This window comes from Eulemur rufifrons, chromosome 9 (genome assembly GCF_041146395.1).
Source record: "Eulemur rufifrons isolate Redbay chromosome 9, OSU_ERuf_1, whole genome shotgun sequence".
In the NCBI taxonomy this organism is placed as follows: Eukaryota; Metazoa; Chordata; class Mammalia; order Primates; family Lemuridae; genus Eulemur; species Eulemur rufifrons.
Genome location: NC_090991.1, coordinates 17,683,322 through 17,703,183, shown reverse-complemented (window position 1 = coordinate 17,703,183; position 19,862 = coordinate 17,683,322). Strand labels below are relative to the sequence as shown.

Genomic DNA, 19,862 nt, shown 5'->3' with positions numbered 1-19,862 from the left:
ATGCCTATAATCCCAGTGCTTTGGGAGGCAGAGGCAGGAGGATCACTTGAGGGCAGGAGTTCCAGACCAGACTGGGCAACATAGTGAGACCTTGTCTCTGCAAAAAAAAAAAAAAAAAATTAAGGGAGCACGTCTGTAGTCCCAGCTTCTCAGGAGGCTGAGGCAGGAGAATCACTTGAACTAAGGACTTTGAGGTTACAGTGAGCTATGATCACCCCACTGCACTCCAGCCTGGGCAACAAAGTAAGACCCTGTCTCTAAAATAAATTTTAAAAGTTAAAAAAAGGAAAAAGAAATAAACAAAAAGAAATAAACAGAGAAATGCCTAGAGAGGGCTTTATAAGCCAGCTACCTATCAGTCAAATAATACTAGCTAAAATATGCTAAGTGCTCGTGAAGAGCTAGGCTTGATGCTGAACACATGCTAGGTCATTGGTCCCTACAACAACACTGCTACAGATGTTTAAACACGAGAAGCCCCCAGGTTCAGTTATTGAACCTATTCTCTTTTCTACCACACTCATTTCTTTGTTGATCTCATCTTGTCCAGGGACTATCTGTACTCCGGTGACTCTCTAATCCCTGTCTCCAGCCCAGGCCTCTCCGCTAAAGCAATTTGTGGAGTGAACCTCCTAATTGCTGATTTCTCTAATGGGGACTTTAAACATAACGTGCAAAACCGAGGTCCTGATCCCACATCAAATCTGCTCCTTCAAATGTTTTTCACATTTCAGTAAATAGAAGCTCCATTCTTCTAGACAGGACAAAAATCTTGGAGGCAATTTATTTTTTAATTAACTTTTTACTGGAGTACATCATACATTCGAAAAGTACATAATGGCCAGGCACTGTGGCTCATGCCTGTAATCCTAGCACTCTGGGAGGCCAAGGCAGGAGGACCGCTTGAGGTCAGAAATTTGAGACCAGCCTGAGCAAGAGTGAGACCCCGTCTCTACTAAAAATAGAAAAATTTAGCCAGGCGTGGTAGTGCATGCCTGTAGTCCCAGCTACTCGGGAGGCTGAGGCAGGAGGATCACTTGAGCCCAGGAGTTTGAGGTGGCTGTGAGCTGGGCTGAGGCCACAGCACTCTAGTCAGGGCAACAGAGTGAGACTGTCTCAAAAAAAAAAAAAAAAAAGTGTATGATTCGTAAATGAATTATCATAAAGTGAGCATACACCCATGTAACCACTACCCAGGTCAAGAAACAGAAAATTCTCAGGTTTCTGTGTCTTGTCTCTCAGTCGCTCTTTCTCTTCTGCCCTGAAGGTGACCTCTATCCTGACTTCTAATGCTATAGATTAGTTTTGCCTGGTTTTTGGACTTTATATAATAGAATGATACAATATGTATTATTTTATTTCTGGCTTCTTTCACTCAACATTATGTTTGCAGTTTCCACTCAAGCTGTTACATACAGCAGTAGCTCATTTATTTTCATTACTGCACAGTATTCAATTTCATGAATATAATACATTTTTTTCATTCTACTGTAGATGAAAAGTTGGGTTTTTTGATTTTGGGGGCCGTGATTCATAATGCTGGTATGAATATTCTTGTACCTACATGTATGAATATTGCTATCGGAAGTGAAATGTTTGGGACTAAGGATGTGCTTATGTTCCGCTGTAGTAGATTCTGTCAAACAGGTTTTCCAAGTGGTTGTATCGACATACATTTCTACGAGCAGTGTATGAAAGTTCCAACTGCCCTACATCCTCACCCACACTTGATATTGGTACTTTTTTCCATTTTAGTCATTCCGGTGGGTGTGTAGTGATATCTCATTTAGGTTTTAATTTACATTTCCCTGATGACTAATGAAGTTATGTATGCTATTCTTGTGCACCAAATTATCCCCAAACTTACAAGCTTAAACAATGAATAGCACGTTTACTATCGTTCACAGTTGTAGGGATCTGGATTTTGGGAGAACAGCTGGGCAGAACAGGCTTGGGGTCTCTCATGTAGATGCAGCCAGATGGGGGTCGCAGCAGCTGGGGCCTGGCCAGGTCTCTCTCTCTCCATGTAGCTCACACCCTATCCCTGTGGTCTCTCCTTGGGCTTCCTCACGGTACAGTGGCTTCAGAACAGTCATACTGTTTCCATGGTGGCTGAGGCTTAAATAGAGAGTATTCTAGCAAATAAAGCAGAAGCTACTTCGCTTATGATCTAGCTTCAGAAGTCACATGGTGTCACTTCTGCCATGCTCTGTTGACCTGATTAGTCACAAAAGTCCACCCAGTTTCAAGGGAAGGAGGCATAAGCTCTGCCTCCAATTGGAAGGACTGTCAAAGTCACACTGTAAGAGGAACATTCGTGATGGAAGATATTGTTGCCACTGTCTTTGGAAAATACAATCTACAGCGCGTATTTTCATACATCTATTGGCCATTTTGTGTAGTGCCTAAACTTGTCATTTGTCTATTTTTCTGCTAGGTTGTCTTTTTTTTTTTTTTAAGTCAGTCATATTTAGCAGTGGGGGGTTGTATACCAACTTTAGTGATGCTAATAAGTTCTGATAACCCAGTACCATTGGATCAGCCTTGTCTTTTTTCTTATTGATCAGTAAAATATATTTTGATGCTAGTTTTTCCTCCCAGATATATGTATTATAATGATCTTTGCCCATTACTCTGAGACTTGCCTTCTTCTTCTCTTAATGGGTCCGTGTGTGTCTTTATTTTGTTTTTTTATTTAAAACAATTTTTAGAGACAAGGTCTTGCTGTGTTGCCCAGGCTGGTCTTAAACTCCTGGCCTCAAGTGATCCTCCCGCCTCAACCTCCTATGATACTGGGATTATAGGCGTGAGCTACTGTGCCCAGCTTGTGTGTCTTAATTGATTTTTATTGAAATAATTATAGATTCACATGCAGTTGTAAGAAATAATATGGAGAGATCCTTTGTACACTTTGCTCACTTTATCCAATGGTGACATTTTTCACAACTACAGTATAATATCACAACCACAACGAAATATAACAGGATGTTGACATTGATGTAATCCGCTATTTTATTCATATTTCCTGTTTTACTTGTGCTCATGTGTGTGTGTATGTGTGTTAAATTCTATACAGTTTTACCACCTGTGCATCATGTATCTGTCCTCATGGTAAAGATACTGAACGGTTACCGTACCCGCAATACCCACTTCCTTCCCCCATCCTCCATCCCTACCCCTGGCAACCACTAACCTGTTCTTTTTTTTTTTGAGATAGGGTCTTGCTCTGTTGCCCAGGCTAGAGTGCCATCGAGTCAGCCTAGCTCACAGCAACCTCAAACTCTTGGGCTCGAGTGATCCTCCTGCCTCAGCCTCCTGAGTAGCTGGGACTACAGGTGTGCCACCATGCCCAGCTGAATTTTTCTATTTTTAGTAGAGACGGGGTCTTGCACTTGCTCAGGCTGGTCTTGAACTCATGAGCTCAAGAGATCCTCCCGCCTCGGCCTCCCAGAGTGCTAGGATTATAGGCATGAGCCACTGCACCCATCCTTAACTTGTTATTCTTTGATCATACCAGACGCGCTCCCACTCAGGGCCTTTGGACGGAAAGCTCTTACTTTGGGTATCTGTGTGGCTCATTGCTTTACTTTCTTCAGTGCTCCCTTCTCATTGAGTCCTTCCTTGGACACCCTAAAATTTCAGCACCCTCTCCAACTTCCTGTTCCTTTTCCTGATTTATTTTCCTTACTACTTACCATTATCTAACATACTACATGTTTAATTTTTCTTATTTTGTTCCTACCAGAATGTAAGCTCTAAAAGCGAGGCATTTCTTTTGTTCACTGCAGTTTCCTAGCATCTAAGACCATGTCTGGCACATGGCAAGCATTTGATAAATTTGTTAAATGAGGAAGAATACCGAGGCCCAGAAAGATGAAGTTACTTGCCCAGGATTACACAGGCAACAAACAACAGAGCTGAAATTGAAAGCCGAACTGCCTGACTTCAGATTTCATGCCCCCACCCTTTTCTTTGAGACAGGGTCTTGCTTTGTTGCCCAGGCTGGAGTGCTATGGCATGATCATCGCTCACTACACCCTCCAAATCCTGGGCTTAAGCAATCCTCCTGCTTCAGCCTTCCGAGTAGCTAGGACTACACGCACATGCCACCATGCCCGGCTAATTTTAAAATGTTTTGTACAGATAGGTTCTATTTTGCTCAGGCTGGTCTCAAACTCCTGGCCTCAAGCAATCCTCCCACCTTGCAGAGTTCATGCTCTTAAGCTGGTTTTCCCCCTCCACCTTCTACCTGCATCAGAGCCAGGTCTTCCAGGGCTCAGGTCTGGTCTCAGCACCCTGGAGAATGGCAGCCATGTCCAAAGCTACCACTGGGGACAAGGCCAGTGTGCAGATGCCCCTCAGTGGCTAGGGTGGAGAAGACCAGGCTAAGAGCAGCCTTGAGGCTGAAGGGGTGTATGGGTGGAGGACCTGGCTGGTTCTTGGCCCCAGCCTCTCCCTTCACAGAAGACACAGCACAGGGTCTGGGCATTAGAGATCTTTATTTTATCAGAAGGGACAGGCAGTGGGGCAGTGCAACATCCAAGCCCCAGACCAGACATGCAGCATCCACATGCAGGAACAGCTACACAGGCTGGGGCAGGGCCAGGGGTGGGGAACTGAGACGGTAGGACACCCACAGCACCCCTGCCAGGATGTTCGGGCTCTGGGTTCTCCCGCCTCCATTGGAGCAAGGAGACAGAGGACTGGGCTGCTTTCCCATGGCTGGAGCCCTATCAGTCTGGCCAGGAAAAAAGCTGGCACAAGGGCTATGGGGTCTGGCCAGTCTACGGCACTCAATTCTGTACAGGGTTGGCACAGCCTTGCCCACTGGAAGGGCCCAAAACCTTCAGGCAGGAAGAGGGTCTACACTCTTTCCTGTCCCTAGCAGGGCTAAGACCCTGATCCCAGAAAGGCGTAGCCGAGTTGGGACCAAGCCCCACCACCCCAGCAGGGACACGCCCATGAAGAGGACTTCCCTGAGCACAAGCAGGGGCCTCCTAAGGCAGTAGTAAACTGAGGAAACTGCTAGAGACAAGAGGCCTTGCCTCTGTGCCCCTGGGGTAGGGGAGAGAGGGTAGGATATGAGTGCCAGCCTGGGCCTGGGGAGGGATGAGGGCAAGGGTGACAGCCCTGGGCCCTGCAGGCTACGGCTGCCCAGGCCTAGAGGGGCAGGAGCAGGCGAGGCCATGGGCTTCCTGGGGCAGGGTTTAGGGCTGCAAAGACCAGGCCAGGAGAGGGGAGAGTGGCCGTCCTACCCAGAACCCCCGCACCCATGCTGAGCTCTGGCCAGGGCCGTGGGGAGGACGGACAGATGCACGGAGAACTTCAAGGCACCAGGATTTGGAGGAGCAGCAGGGCCACCCCCCGCAGACAGACAGCGATTATAATAAACATCTTCAGCCCCAACTACATGATGTGTGTAGGGGGTGGGAGGAGAGAAGGAGAGAAAAAGACCGACAGACAAAGGGAGAGACACACAGGGAGATGAGGGACAAACCAGATGAACGTGGCAGTGAAAGTGAAAGTGAGGAGAGGAAGAGATGGACAGAGACAGGAGAGAAGGGAAGACGGCCAGAGATGGCCTGAACACGCAGCACTTCTGGTCCCTACAAAATAAGGCACCAGAGTCAGTGACGCTCCCGCTGTCTCCGTGGTATTAAAATGGATGCTGGAGGGAGGGGCAGGCGGCTGCTGAAGGGTGTGGGCTGCGGGAGCCTCACACCTGTGCACCGGTAGCCTTCTTGATCAGGGGTATCTGCAAGGAGGGGAGGTGGCATGAGGCCTTGGCCTGGGGGCCCAGGACCACTCTGCCTGGGCCAGTCCAATGGGCTGCCCAGGCAACCCCGCCGTAGCTCGGGAGGCACATACCTTAGACAGGTCCACACCTGTGAGGGCGTGCACGGAGGCAGGCAGCTCGGCCAACAGTCGGTTCACTTCTGATGTGACCTTGCTGTTGTCCCCACTAAGGACCACGATCTCATCGACTTTGGTCAGTGGGGCAGCGATTTTGGCAGCAATCTAGGAGGCGGAGTGGGAGGAGAGCTTGGCTGGTGCTCTGAGTCCTGCCCGTCCTGTCCAGCACCTCTCTGTCCCTTCTCCAGCTCCCCCAAAGCCCACAGCAGCCAGGGCGGCCCTTATTTTTGAGCCACGGTAGGAGAGGCCCAGTGGGCCAGGGATGGCCTAGGCCGATTAGAGGGTTCCTGTTCGGGTGCTGAGTACTCTCCCCATTTAATCCTTCTGGCTGCCTGTTGCTGTGTCACTGACAAGGCCCAGAGAAGTTCTGGCACTTGCCCAGCTCATCAAGGGAGGACACGTGACCCTCGGGTCCCAACCTGGGGCGGCAGCCTCACCTGGGGAAGGGCCTCCAGCACCAAGGCCATCTTGGCTGCATCCCCATACTTCTGGTAGGCTTCGGCCTTGAGCTTCATCCGCTCAGCCTCTGCCTTGCCCATCGCCTCGATGACTGCGGCCTCTGCCTCTCCGATTTTGCGGATCTTTTCAGCCTCTGCCTGTGCCAAGAGGACCTGCTTCACCCTGGGGGAGCCCAGGCCAGGCAGGGTCAGTGGAAGAGGCCAAGGTCCCCTCAAGCTTTGCCTGGGGGCCAGCAAACCCTCAAGCCTTCCGCTCTGGTGGATGTCAGGGGTGGGAGACATCTGAAGGGGGGGGGTGCCCAGGCCTCCTGGCTCTGGCCAGGCAGAGGCCACCGGCTCCCAGCTACAAGTGGGAGGACGGACTAACCAGGATGCCCTCTATGCCAGGCACTACGCCAGGCCCTCAAGTCCCCTCTGACCCCTGACCCCGGCATCTGGGGCAACTCTCACTTTTCGCCCTCAGCGATCTGCTGTATGCGGTGGGCCTCGGCCTCGGCAGGGCGGCGCACCGTGGCGATGAGCTCCTTGTCCGTCCGCAGGATCTCCTGCGCCTCCACTGCGATCTGCTTCTTGCGTTGTACAACTTCGATCTCGATCTCTTCCTGCCGGATCTTTTGCTGCTCACGGGCCCCTTGCAGCTCATAGGCCAACTGGGCCTCTGCCGTCTGTGGCAAGAGGGTGGTCGGCACGTTAGAGGCTGGCCACCAAGTCCTGAGCCCTGGGCCCCAACCCGGGATGCCCTCTGGCTTCTTACCTTGATGTTGACTTCCTCACTGAAGGCTGACTTCTGCAGCTCAAAGGCTCGCTTGGAGTCGGCGATCTTGGTGTCTGCCATGAACTTCACGTCTAGCATCTCCTTCTTGCACTCGGCTTCCTAAGAGCAGGAGGGGCAGGTGCTGAGGGTCCCCTGAGTGACCATGGTCCTATCACCTCTGAGCTTCCTGTCCCTGGGGGTGGGAAGGAAATGTCACATACCCGGATGCCTGCGTCCCGCTCTGCCTCGGCCACACCAATGTCAGCATCTCTCTGTACCACAGCAGTCTGCGTCTTGCCCAGAGAGCTTAGATAGTCCACTTTGTCATACACATCCTGGGGAGGGAAGGGGGAGTCATGGGCACACAGGGACAGCCAGAGGCATACAGGTGTTCCTCTAGCCAAGCCCCCATCTCCCAGATGGACGCTAGGGGGTTCAGCCTCCCCATCACACCCTACCTTGATGGTGAAGCTGAGGATCTCAATGCCCATGCGGCCAACGTCAGGGGCCGCCACCTCCCGCACCAGCTTGGCAAACTGGTCCCGGTCCTGATAAATCTGCTCCACAGTCAGGGTCCCTGGGGACAGAGGGATCATGGACTGGCTCTCCAGGGGCCCAGCCAGCTGGGCAAGGGAGGAGGCATGCATGCAGAGGCCTGGATGCGTGCAGGGGTTGTGGAGTCTGAGCTGGATCTTCCTGGGGTATTTTTTCAACAGTGTTTAGTACTGAGCCTCCTTCTGTGGAGTCCAGGCTGGATGGGAAAAGTGTCTCGAGCAGCACTAGGTTGGAGAACGGCCCATTGCCCCTAACCCCAATGCCCTGTGCTTCACTAAAGTCACCTGACATGTTGAAATGAAAGGCTTGAGGGAAAATGTTGCAGCCTGAAACCTCAGTGGGACAGGCCCCTTGCCAGAACTACACACCCCCTCCCTGGCCCTGGTTTGGGGACCCTGTGAGGGTCTTCAAAGGTTGGACAGGGCCTCACCAAGGATGGAGCGCAGATGCCCCTCCAGGGTCTGCAGGACGACGTTCTTGATGTCCTGCACGTTCTTGCCCAGGAACTGCTCACAGGCCACAGCCAGGAGCTCCTTCTCCGTCATGATCTTCACCTGCCAGGGGTCACAGAGGTGCCTCAGCCAGGCTGGTGGGGGGCAGATGGAGGCCCCAGACCCAGAGGTGTCGAGGGGGGTGGCTGTGCCCCTCCCCTCCTTTTTCAGATCTGGAGGCCCTGGGGGCTAGGAGGGGGGCTGGAATCTGTCTGTGGCCTCTAGTGGGAGGACAGCAGCACAAGGAGTCCTCCTGACACTGAGAAACTGCACCTTCACCGGCAGCCCCAGGCCCTGACACGGCCTCTCTCCCGCGCATGTAGGGCTCATCTCCCCGTTCTAGCCCCGTCCCCGCACTAGCCAACTCCTCCCTTGCAGGCTCCCCACGTGGGAGACCCTCAGGCTGAGGGGCAAAGAGGAAGGAGAACGAGCAAGAGGGGCACAGACAGACAGACAGACAGACTAGGAAAGAAGCCTGGACAGGGCAGGAGACAGGTCCAGGGGGACACAATCAAGGGTGCCTTTCCTTTGCAAGGCACTCAGCCAACCCCGTCGCCAGAGGCCTGTAATGTGGGTGACCCTCACTGCCCTGTGATGCCAAGAGGTGGAGTAGGACAGGGTGCTCCTCACCAGGACCCCCACTGAAACTACACCGCAGCCTCCGACTCCCAGAGCCCAGAGTTCCTCTGCCTCACACGGTCTCCCCCTCTGGCCACCACCGCCCCCCACCCCGCCCCGGGAACAGGGAAGGCCTGGATTCTGGGGCTTAGCATTTCCAACACCTGCAAAGAATGGGGGTGGGGTTAGTGAGGCAGGAACCCTCAGCACCGCTTCCGTCCCTTGCGGGCCCGCTGAGAAAAGAAGGGGTGTCTGTTAGTCCTGCTGGGTGGCCAAGGGGGCCAAGCGAGCATGTTCCAGTGGTGACGACTGACCCTCTCTTGGGGGGCAGGGGCAGGGGCGCTAGAGAGAGACTGCCCCTGGCTGCCGTCTTCTCCTCCTCCCCCCAAACCCCAGCACGGGGACGAGGCAGCTCAACAGACATGCGCAGGGCTGCTGAGTTACTATACCTGGGCGACACCCGTCACAGTTAAAGCTACCCCCTCGGCCGTCTCTACGTCCTCGCAGCGGGGCTGCAACGTCATAATCTCTAGGGAAATCCTGCCAAGAAACGCAAAACAGGGGCATGGGTCTGCGGGCCCAGGGCCCTGGCAGTGTGGGGAAGAGTCCGATACCTCACTGCTCCAGCTGGGGTGGGCCAAGGGTCCTGGCGAGGAGGAGGGTGGGGAGGACTCTCCAGGGTGCTGAAGCTGGCAGTGTGTGAGAAGGAGTGGGCGGGAGGGCAGGGCGGGGCGAGTGCAGGTGGCTCCAGGGAAGGTATATAAGTGGGCTGCACGTGTGCACACACGCATCCTCTGCTCAAGTCAGCCTGGCTTGAATTGTGAGGAAAAGGAGGTAGAAAAGAAGTGGCTGTGGGTGGTCTAGGGCTGCTGGGGGTGGGAGAAGCTTTGTGTAGCTGTGTATGGCCTAGACAGCAAGGAAGTGCTGGCTCTCCAGGCCCTGCCGTGTAGGCTGTCCATGGATGCCATCTGAACACCCCCGGAATCCTCACCCATCCCCTGGGTCTACTCGGCACCCCGGGATGTCCCAGGAAGCTGCCTAGCAGGCTCTGCCTGATCCTGGCATGCGGGGAGTATGCCAGCTGCTGGGCTGCGGTGGAAGTGATCCTGCACCTGCCCCTTTCCAGGGAAGCCCTACCTGGTCCCTTCACGTGGCAACAGTCTATGACTTGAAACCCACCCTAGGTGGGTCAACTGGGTCACACCAGAGCCTCTTGGCCAAGGAGCGTTAACCCTAGAAACCCTAGAAAGAGTTGTTCTGCCCAGACAATATGACTCTTCGAGTGTCCACAATCGCCCAGCTTGAAAGGGATCTGGGCGTCTGCAGAGGTTTCGAGTGTAGTAGTGGGTTTGGAGGGGAAAGGGCTGCTGTTGAAGGAGGCCTGGACCCTGCCCATTCCACACAAGGTGCGCTGAGCTCAGGCCTCTGCGCTAAAGACTGCCCTCCCGTGACTACAAGGGCTGGTAAGATGGGGACGGTCCCCTTCCCGATTAGAGATGGCAGAGGGAGTGGTGGTCCGGGACTTTTGTCTGAGCAGGCTGAAGGGCAATTTAGTGCATAGGGAGGGGGATGAGGAAGATGCTGTCTAGGCGTCTTCCAGCCTGGGGACCCACTGGCACACAGGCTCTGAGGGGCAGGGGCTTTCTGATGTTTGCTGATGCATTCCAAGTGCCTGAGACTGGGCAGGTGCTCAATAGAGAGCTGGTAAATGAAGCAATGACGCTGGGGACCTGCACATTGCAGAGAAGGCACTGGGAGTTACTTAGCACCCTAGCCCAAGAATAGGTTTCGCCAGCTATGGCTGCAGGGTAGTGAAGACTTGGCATCCAAGGACACTCGCTGGCAGGTGTGGGCAGAGCTTCCAGAATCCCTTGCTCCTTCCCCCCTTGCAGTCCCAATGGGCAAGGGCAGGGGCTCTACATCCTGGCACCCAGAGCAGCCGAGGAGAGAAAGGAGGGGAGGCACACTCTCCGGAGGGGAGTCCACCGGCTCCTGCCTGCCAGGCCCCGCAGGGCAGGAAGAGAGAAGGTTAGACACAGAGGAGGAAGCAGGTGGGTTATTACCTGTGCAACCCCTGTTACGAATAGCGGGACCCCCTCCGACGTCTCAATATTCTCACAGCGACACAGGATGGTCATAACCTCCAGAGACAGTCTGAGGAGCAGCCAGGGGGTAGGGAGAGGTAGGGACAGGAAAGGGTAGGAGGGGACACAGCAAACACACACAGTGGTTACCAGACAAGCACTGATGCCTGGGGCAGGGTGGGGGTGCTCTCCATAATTCAACCCCCCACTGCCAGCTCAGCCCAGGGCAGCTGGAGAGCAGAGATACTCCCTTGCTGGCCTGAGGCTTCCGGGTCTCTTCTCTAGCCCCCAAACCCTTCTGTGGAGGAGCTGCTAGGCCCATGGGCTGGGGGCGATGCCTGCTAACGCCCTGGGCTCACAGCTTGAGGTCAGGAGGCCTCTGCACAGGGTACCCGGGTTTGCCCACCACCTCACCTTTCCAGAAGATTCCTGTCACAGTCTGAGAGACTTGGCCTTAGCCTACCCTCCTAACACAGGCAAACCTGTGTTTCCAGAAAGTGGGAGGGAGAAGCCACTCTGGGGACTGATGAGCCTCAGCAAATAGCAGATCCTGCTCGGGGCACAAAACCGCCAGGTTTGTACTATCCATCACAACAAAGGCAAGGTAGGGCCAGAAGAACCCAAAGAAAAATGTGGATTTTCTGATTTGGGGTAGGGGTGAAGGAAGGCTTACGGAGACAGTGTGCTCTTGCCAGAATATTCAGGGACAACTGGGAGATGAGGGAGTAATTCATTTGGGAATTTGCAAAGTTGGCCACGGGCAGCGAGGAGTATCGGCAAAGCAAACAAGGCACCTAGGAGCTAGCTCCTTGGCCCATTCTGCTGGGCCTCCCTAGGGCAGCGTGTGTGTGCGCGTGCGCACGCGTGCAGGCAGAGGCCAGGCTGTGCTCAGCATGGACGGTTTCCTTAAACCAGAGGAAGAGAAGACAGAGGCTAAAGGGGCACAAGCAGGGGGTGGGGATGGGGGATGAGCAGCAGGAGGCAATGGGGAGCCCCCACTTCCGCTCTGGGAGGGGCCACCCTCACAGTGACAGCCCTGGGGCCTCCCTCCAGCCATGCAGAGGTGCAAAGGTTGCCTTCATTTGAGCACCTAACACTAGCTAGCATCCTTGGGCCCGAGAGGACTCTCGACCCGGCTCAGACAGGAACCCACCAAGCTCTCTCCTGGGGAAGGAAAGAAGGAAAGAGGGAGAGGGAGGGAGGGAGAGGCAGGGAGGGAGGGAAGGAAGGAGGGAAGAAGGGAGGCTGCAGCTCAGATGCCAGAGGTGGAAGAATTGCTCAGGTAAGGGGGAGAGAGCTGCCTACATCAGGGTTTCAAGACAGTACAGGACATGGCAGCAAAGTGCAGCAGGAGGGACTTCCCGGAGCCTAGAGGAGGGGTGGCTGACTCTGAGGGCGGGTGCGTGGGATGGCTGTAGAAGATACTGAGAAAGGGAGGCTGAGGATCCAGGCTGAGTTAGAAGCCTCTTTTCTACCTGAAAGGCTGCTGCCAGCCTAGGGCGAGAAAGGCCTCAGCCTGTGGAGATGTCCCCCACGTGGGCCAGGGATTGGGCAAGGGGCTGCTCCCCAGAAAGGGGAGCAGGATTGGGAAGGGCTTGCAGGCTCCTGCAGGTGGGACCGAAGGAGGGTGTGCAGCCTGGGTGTGAGGCCAGGTTCCTAAGAGGAGATATGGGCTCCCTCACCTCTCACTTCCAAACCTGCAGTGAGAGAGGTGTGGCCCTCCTGCTCTGCACCCCGGAGCGAGGGAGCCGGAGACCAAGCCCGTGGAAAAAGGGCTGCAGGGCACTGCCCTAGCAGTGAACATCCATGCAGGACAGTGTCTGGGCCCAGCTGTAAGTCCAGGTACTTGGACAAGACACTCTGTTGTGCTATGACTGCAGGTGTGTGGGGCGGCCATGTCTCTGGAGGGGGCTCCCCACGACTTCTGACAGGCCAGCGGGCCCACTCAGGAGTGCCTAGGATCTTCTCGGGTAGAAGTTGTGACCACCCCCCCCCCTTTTTTAAGACAGAATCTCACTTTGTCACCCCAGGTAGAATGCCATGGCATCAGCCTAGCTCATAGCAACCTCAAACTCCTGGGCTCAAGCAATCCTCCTGCCTCAGCCTCCTGCGTAGCTGGGACTAATGGCATGGACCACCACGCCTGGCTAATTTTTTTAATTTTTTGTAGAGACGGGGGTCTCACTCTTGCTCAAGCTGGTCTCAAACTTCTGGCCTCAAGTGATCCTCTCGCCTCAGCCTCCCAAAGTGTTGGGATTACAGGCATGAGCCACTGTGCCTGGCCTGTGACCACTCTTGATTACTTTCCAACAGTTTTTTTTTGTGTGTTTGTTACTAAAATGCATCCTTGGGCACTATCTCCAACAGTTTTAGCCTTGGATCGGAAGAGTTCCCCAGGATCCCTCACCTTCAGCAGGGAACGTGAGGGGGGATGGGAGAGTGGAGGGGGTTACTGGGAAACCAGTGAAGTTGAAACACTGTTACATGCCTCCTGTTCCCCGGCCTAGCAGATGCCCTCAGACTCCCAGAAGCCTCAAGCCCCAGCAGCTCGGTGCAGACACGGGCTTCTGGGGGGCTGGGGCAGAGGGGGTTTCCCCTGTGGGATGACCAACCCCCCTACAACAGGTCCACAGCTTCACAGCTGTCCTGCCCTTGTTGCCTACGTCCTGGCTTGGAAGGGTCTGCTTCCCCTGCCCATCTCCCATAATCAGGAAGGGGGTGATCGTGGAAACGTGGCTGGCATGCCACATCTCCTGGGTGGACAGGGCAGGAGAGGCCAGGTCTGGCCCTGCCCTGGGCTCTGGAGGCAGCAGCAGGTAGAGCTGGATGGTGGGCCCTCTGGGGAGCTGAAATCTTCCTTTCTCTGGTAAGTCCAGACTGATTTATGGGGTCAAGCTCTGTCTTGCCTGGCCCCAGCACCAACTGGTTAGGTCCCCACCCCTTGTCTCTAACTCATCACTGGCACAGAACCACCTATTTTTTTTAGAGCCAGTATCTTGCTCTGTCACCCAGGCTGGAATGCCAGTGGTGCAGTCCTAACTCACTGCAGCCTAGAACTCCTGGGCACAAGCAAAGTGATCCTCCTGCCTCAGCCTCCGGAGAAGCTAGGACTACATGCGTGCGCCACCACGCCTAGCTAGATCCCAGAACCACTTCTGACTGTATATCCATTCTCTGCCTCTGAGCCCCTGCCTGAATTCTTTCAGTGCCTGCACAGGTAAGGGTGTGCACATGGGGTCTCTTCAGCCTTTCCTCCTTTCATAGACTCCCTCCAAACAGGGTGTGTAATTAAGACTTCTTAAATAACTTTGAGCAAGAATTGGGAAATTGAGATTCTGCCTGGGTATGACTCTGAATTCTCTGGGACAGAAGTGATGTCACCTCCACTGGAAAAAAAGAACACCCACCGAGGAGGAGGTGCCCACGACACCCCTTCCCGACACGTTCCTCCTGTGTCCCTGTGCAACCCACTGCACTGGCTTCTCAGGACGCCCCCACCCTCCAGCAAGGAATGTGGCAAATGGCAGATGCTCTAGCTGAACTGGGGGCTGCAGGGAACACTGGAAACCCGGCTCTCCCTTGCCCACCGGATGACAGGCTCCGGAGCCCCCACGCACTTACCTCTGAGTGTCGGAGATGCACCACCAGGCCCAGGCCCAGCCGCCAAACACGTACTGTTTATAGTCGGAACCACAACAGCCCCCTGGGGAGCAAAGCAAACCACTGCCGTCAGTCAGTTCCTGGGTTTGTCTACTCCCCGTCCCTCTGACAGCAACTTTGGCCCTTGTCCCTGCTCTGAGACTTGACAGCTCCTCCTGCTGGGGGTCAGGTGTGCTGAGGTTACACAGAAATGGGAGACAAGCGCTCTCTGCCCTTAAGGGACTTAGAATCCAGTTTGGCAGACAGGCAATTTGCATAAAAAGAGGGACAGCTAATGAATAGTTCAGAACGTAAGTGCTGCCAGGGACCAGAACAGGTCATTGGGCAGGGGTGGTTTTGAAGAGTTTCCATTTTCTTTTTCTTTTTTTTTGAGACAGTCTCGCTCTGTTGCCCGGGCTAGAGTGCCGTGGCATCAGCCTAGCTCACAGCAACCTCAAACTCCTGGGCTCAAGCGATCCTTCTGCCTCAGCCTCCCGAGTAGCTGGGACTACAGGCATGCACCACTATGCCTGGCTAATTTTTCTATACATATATATTTTAGGTGTCCATATAATTTCTTTCTGTTTTTAGTAGAGACAGGGTCTCGCTCTTGCTCAGGCTGGTCTCAAACTCCTGACCTCGAGTGATCCTCCCGCCTCGGCCTCCCAGAGTGCTAGGATTTCAGGCGAGAGCCACTGCGCCCAGCCAGAGCTTCCATTTTTCATTCAAACATTCATTCATTCAACAAACAGGTAGAGTATTCTGTGCTAGAGATACAGACATGAAGATACAATTCCTATCTCGAAGGAGGTGAGACTAGAAGGAGGAACCTTTTCCTGGGATGAGGTAATAGCACGTGGTTTGCCTGTTCTCATGGTGGGCGCAGACAGAGAGGGGACGCAGAGGGAGGGCAACACTGCAGGGATGGCGGGAGGGCGGGCGAGTCTTAGAGCCGGGGTGGGCGTCTTGCTGTGCCCGGCAGACACATCTCAGTGAGGCTGGTTCTCTACTGCCAGAGCGTTCAGAGTGACTTTTTTCCTCTCATGGGAACGGGCGGCAAAGGCAAGTCCTCAGAACAAAGGCCAACTTGTGGTACTAAAGGGAGAAGTGAAGAGAAAGGGAAAAGGCCTAAAAAGGAAGTGGTTCTTGGGAACTGTGTGTCAACTAAACAGAGTATCTAATTCGGCTACAACCCAGATCTATGCTATGGACGTGTTCAGCATGTTCTCTATAAGGAAACAAGAAAAATCAATTCCTGGAATTCTGGTAGTGATCATTCCTGTTAATGCCAAAATTACTCACCAAGTTTAAGGAAACATTAACAAAAACCGGAGAGGCGGCTGACTTGCAGTGCAAAGCAATCTACAGAAAACGGATGATTGGAAGGAAACGTGTCTTGGGAAAAAGCCAGAGGGTGTTATCATTTCCATGTTCACAAGCTTAGATTTTCATGAAAGCCTCAGGGTGTTTGCCTCCCAAGGTCAGGGGTCTGGGGTGGTTTTGCGGGTTACAGTGCCCAAGGGCAGAGCACAGAGTGCCTTCTGTGTCAGGCCAAGGAGCTGTGAGTGACGGGAGGGCCACACAGGGACTTAAGATGGGGAGCACCAAGGCTACATTTTGGAAACAAGTACCGCTCTGCACAAGGAGGAAGATACTAGGGTCAGGGAGACGGGGCAGAAGCCTCTTGCAGGAACCCAGGCGAGGCACAGTGGCTGATGTAAGGGGGTAACTTCTAAAGCAGTCTTGTCCAAGAGAACTTTCTTTGGGGGTAGAAACGTCCTGTATCTATGTGGCTGTGCAGCATGGCAGCCACTGGCCAGATGCTGCTATTGCACACTTCACACGTGACTGGCATAACTGAGGAACTGAACTGTCAACTTAATTACTTTATGTAAATAGCCAGAGATGGCTAGTGGCCACCACAGGGGACAATGCAGCTCTAGGGTTTGGGTGGGTGGTGAGGCCAACAACCAAAACAGAGACATTGGAGAGAAGAGCAAACTGGGGACAAGTTTTTGATGGGTAGAAAAAGGAAAAAAGACCGGCCCTGCCCCACGCCCACCGGAGAGGGCGTGAAAGGTTGGAGAGCTGACTGCTCCCGTGTATGGAGTGCTGGCAGCCAAGCCAGAGAGGTCCAGGGGTCAAAGCGCAGCCCCACAGCGTAGGCAGGAGCAGGAAGGAGTCTTAGGTCTGTCTGTTCTCCGGGGTGGAAATACCTGCCCACGGGGCTGCTGTTCAAGACAAACCTTTAACAGGCTTCTCCGCCCTGGGAGGTAGGGTGGGGAAGCCTCTGAGGACAAGCAGTCAATCTGAAACCCAAACTGTCTTGGGATCAAGTGAAAGTGGAAGAGGGCCAAAAATCACAGCTTGTTCTACATCTCCTGGCCTGGTGGGGGGTGGGGCATGGCTGCCTCCGGCCAGCTCCAGGGCACTTCTCAATGTGCTGTGGGAGGAGGTGGCACTGGTGGAGTGAGATGGGGGAGGGACAAGGCAGGTGTCCACCCACCACCTTTAACTTATTCTTTGACCTTGGGAGCAGGCTGCCACAGCTCAAGCTGGGCCTTGGCCAACGGCAACATGGCCAGGTTCCCAGGGGTAGCAACAACAGGAAGCTGGGACTGCCAGATTGCCCCGCCCCCAGCAGCCTCCTCCCCTGGAAGGCATCTGTCTGCCCGCTTCCTGATCACTAGCAGGAGAGCCCCTCTCCCCAGAGGCCAGTTAAGTGCCTATTCCTTGATCTCCTTAGAGAAATTTCTCCTAATTTTATTTCACTTTTTCTAACCCAACTTGCTCCTTCCTGCTCTGTCCTCAATCAAGCGGAAGAAGCTCAAATACCCCATGATAACCTCTACTCCAGCCTCTTAGCCCTTCCCCCGACACAGCGCACTGCTCTGCCCTCTCAGGAGTACTCCCTGCCCTTCCTGTTCCTCCTCCACCTTCTTCCTACTGGTCAAGAAGACCGTATCCTACAAGGGGGTTTTAGCCTTTTTTGAACTGCAACCCTTTAGTAGTCCGGGAATGCCTAAAGATCCCTCCTCAGAATGTTTATACATGTATAAAATAAAATACATAAAAATTATATTGAGTTATCAAAATGTTAAAATAATCAAATGTGCCACATAGTAATATGTTATTCTTTATTAACACATTAAGTAATAAGATCTAGCAGATCTCATTACTAGCTTAATTTCAAAGTAGTGTTGAGCATAAATGATTTTCAAGGTGCCTGCAACACTGCAGTGTGGTAGGAAAATATCTGCTAATACAATCATGGATTGTTGCCGACATTCATAACCAGAGGAAATACTAAATTTCAATTTAGTGGAAATAAAAATGTACTTCCCCACCCTTCCCCCAAATGAAAACGATTCCCCTTTTAAATTTTCCAAAGTAGAGAGAAAAACGTTTTATGTTACAGAATGAAGGAGGGAGGTCAGACAATAAGAGATAGGAAAGAGGACCATGAGATGTAGGACCACCCTCCACAGGGTGAGATGCCTCTGGACTTCAATGCCAGGGGACAAGGCAGACAGGTGGGGCAGGGCTCGGAGCAGCCGCTCTGCACTCTTGCGAGTCCACATGCAAGAGGGAGCTGCATCTCGCCTTGATCATCTCAAATCCCAAGGTACTATTGTGCCAGCAATTATCCCTCCGTCTCCTGCCCTCCGGCACCCCCAGTTCTCAACATGACCTCCTCTCTGCACCCCTAAAACAGCTTCGAAGCTAGCACTGGTCATGCGAAGGCACAGAGCAGCCCCTCTCAGGGGCTCTTCTCACTACTCAGTCTCAAGACTTTGTGCAGGGACAGAATTGGAGCTTTTGTCTCCTCAGCCCAGAGTCTGGGCTTCCTCAAGGAAATTCCAGAAGAAAAACAAAGTTTCGTGCAGATTCGGGTTTCTAAAAAGCCTCTTCTCGTGGTGGGGGCTGGAAGACAGGCCCAGGTCTTACAGAGGAGCAAGTGTGGCCTCAGTGCTCTCTGGGGATCTCTCTCCTGACCCCAAGGCTATCTCTGGTCTTCACGGGGTTGAGGTATCTTACCTCCCCCACAGTGGGGATGTCCCAGTGTGACTGATTTTGAGACCCAAAGGCCATGTTTTGAGGAGAAGGTTCCCAATGGATTTATCACACCTCCCCAGGGGTGGGCAGCTATGAGCCCACCCCTTCTATCTCTAGGCTAGCCAGTCCTACCAACTGAGCACACAGGCTGAAAATCAGCACTTGACAGTGGGCAGTAAGACATGAGGGAGTCCTGTAGCTCCAGGCTTCCAAGCTGTCAGGCAACACCGCCCCCTCCCCAGGACCTGGGAGCCAGGAGCTGCACACCCTGGTGGCTTGAAAGGTTTCAGCCACCTCCCAAGAAACCCCCAATACACAACCTAAATAGCAGCCCCTCTTTCCCAATACCGCAGTCCCCAAGCCCCACCTAGAGAGAAATTCCGGAGCTTGCAGCATTTTGCAACCCGGGGCTGGGTTTCCCAACCTGTAGAGGCCGCACCCGCGTCTCCAGGGCGAGCAATGCCAGTAAACCCCAGTGAGCCCCAGCCTGCTCGGAATTAACGGGTCTGCTTGTGCCTAGAGAAAGGATCCACGTCTCGGGGCCGTTCCCCATACAGGCACCTGCCCTCCAGACCTGCGCGACCCACCCTAGTCCTGGGCGCTGGAACGCAGCCAAACCTCTGCGTTTGGGGAACCACCAGTCCCCTCCCTCCCGGAACCCCATGGCTTCTGTTCTGGACCCCCTAAGCCCGCGGCGCAGCGGAGGGGAGGCCCTGCCTAGGGAGGGGGAGGAGAGAGGAGGGCATAAACACAGGAAAACACGCAGTGGGAGGGGAGTCCCTGGCGGGTGCGGGAGGGCGCGCAGCTCGGAAAGCGTGAGTATGGGGGTCTCTCCTGGAGGGGGTTTCTCCTGGAAGGGGTCTCAGGTGCGGCCCCGGGGCCAGCGTCCTGCGCAGCGCGGTGGACTCGGCCCAGCACGCAGCTCCCCCACCTCATCCCTCCACCCTCTGAGCCCTTCGCCGGCCCAGCCCTTCCTCGTGCTCTCCCCAGCCCTGCACCCACCCCGAAGCACCCTCCCTAGCCCTGGGCGCCCCAGCACCCACCTCCCTCACTGCCCCCTCACCTGAAACCACCAGTGCCTCGTTGGGCCCCACCGTGTGGCAATTGCCCATGGCGCCCGCAAGACGGAGGGCCCTGGGGACCGCACAGACCTGGACAGCAGCAGCGGGTCCGCAGCGCCGGCCGCGCCCAGCCTATCCCGCCACCCCCAGCGCCGCCCGCCCGCGCCCCTCTGTGGTCGCAGCCCCGCCGGAAGTGTGGCGGCGGAGGGCGGGGCCGGCATGTTGAGAGAGGC

General features: G+C 54.3%; 2 protein-coding genes across 4 annotated transcripts in view; one reads left to right on the top strand and one right to left on the bottom strand.

Moving 5' to 3' along the window:
* ERAL1 (Era like 12S mitochondrial rRNA chaperone 1) overlaps positions 1–19,862 on the top strand; it is a 64,954-nt gene that overhangs the window by 12,158 nt on the left and 32,934 nt on the right. The gene's annotated exons all lie outside the window — the stretch shown is intronic.
* On the bottom strand, positions 4,483–19,843 carry FLOT2 (flotillin 2). Of its 3 annotated transcripts, none has more exons than XM_069482216.1 (11): positions 19,632–19,843; positions 14,495–14,576; positions 10,853–10,943; positions 8,111–8,234; positions 7,584–7,702; positions 7,347–7,460; positions 7,126–7,245; positions 6,822–7,036; positions 6,351–6,534; positions 5,869–6,018; positions 4,483–5,755 (listed from the first exon to the last, which is right to left on the bottom strand). In XM_069482216.1, exons 1-11 carry the CDS (start codon positions 19,678–19,680, stop codon positions 5,717–5,719), a joined length of 1,287 nt encoding a protein of 428 aa, XP_069338317.1. In that variant the 5' UTR covers positions 19,681–19,843; the 3' UTR covers positions 4,483–5,716. The 3 variants fall into 3 exon arrangements, with proteins under 3 accessions (XP_069338317.1, XP_069338316.1, XP_069338318.1); XM_069482215.1 differs by lacking the exon at positions 10,853–10,943 and adding an exon at positions 9,239–9,329; XM_069482217.1 differs by lacking the exons at positions 14,495–14,576; positions 19,632–19,843 and adding an exon at positions 9,239–9,329 and having other exon boundaries at positions 4,489–5,755; positions 10,853–10,907.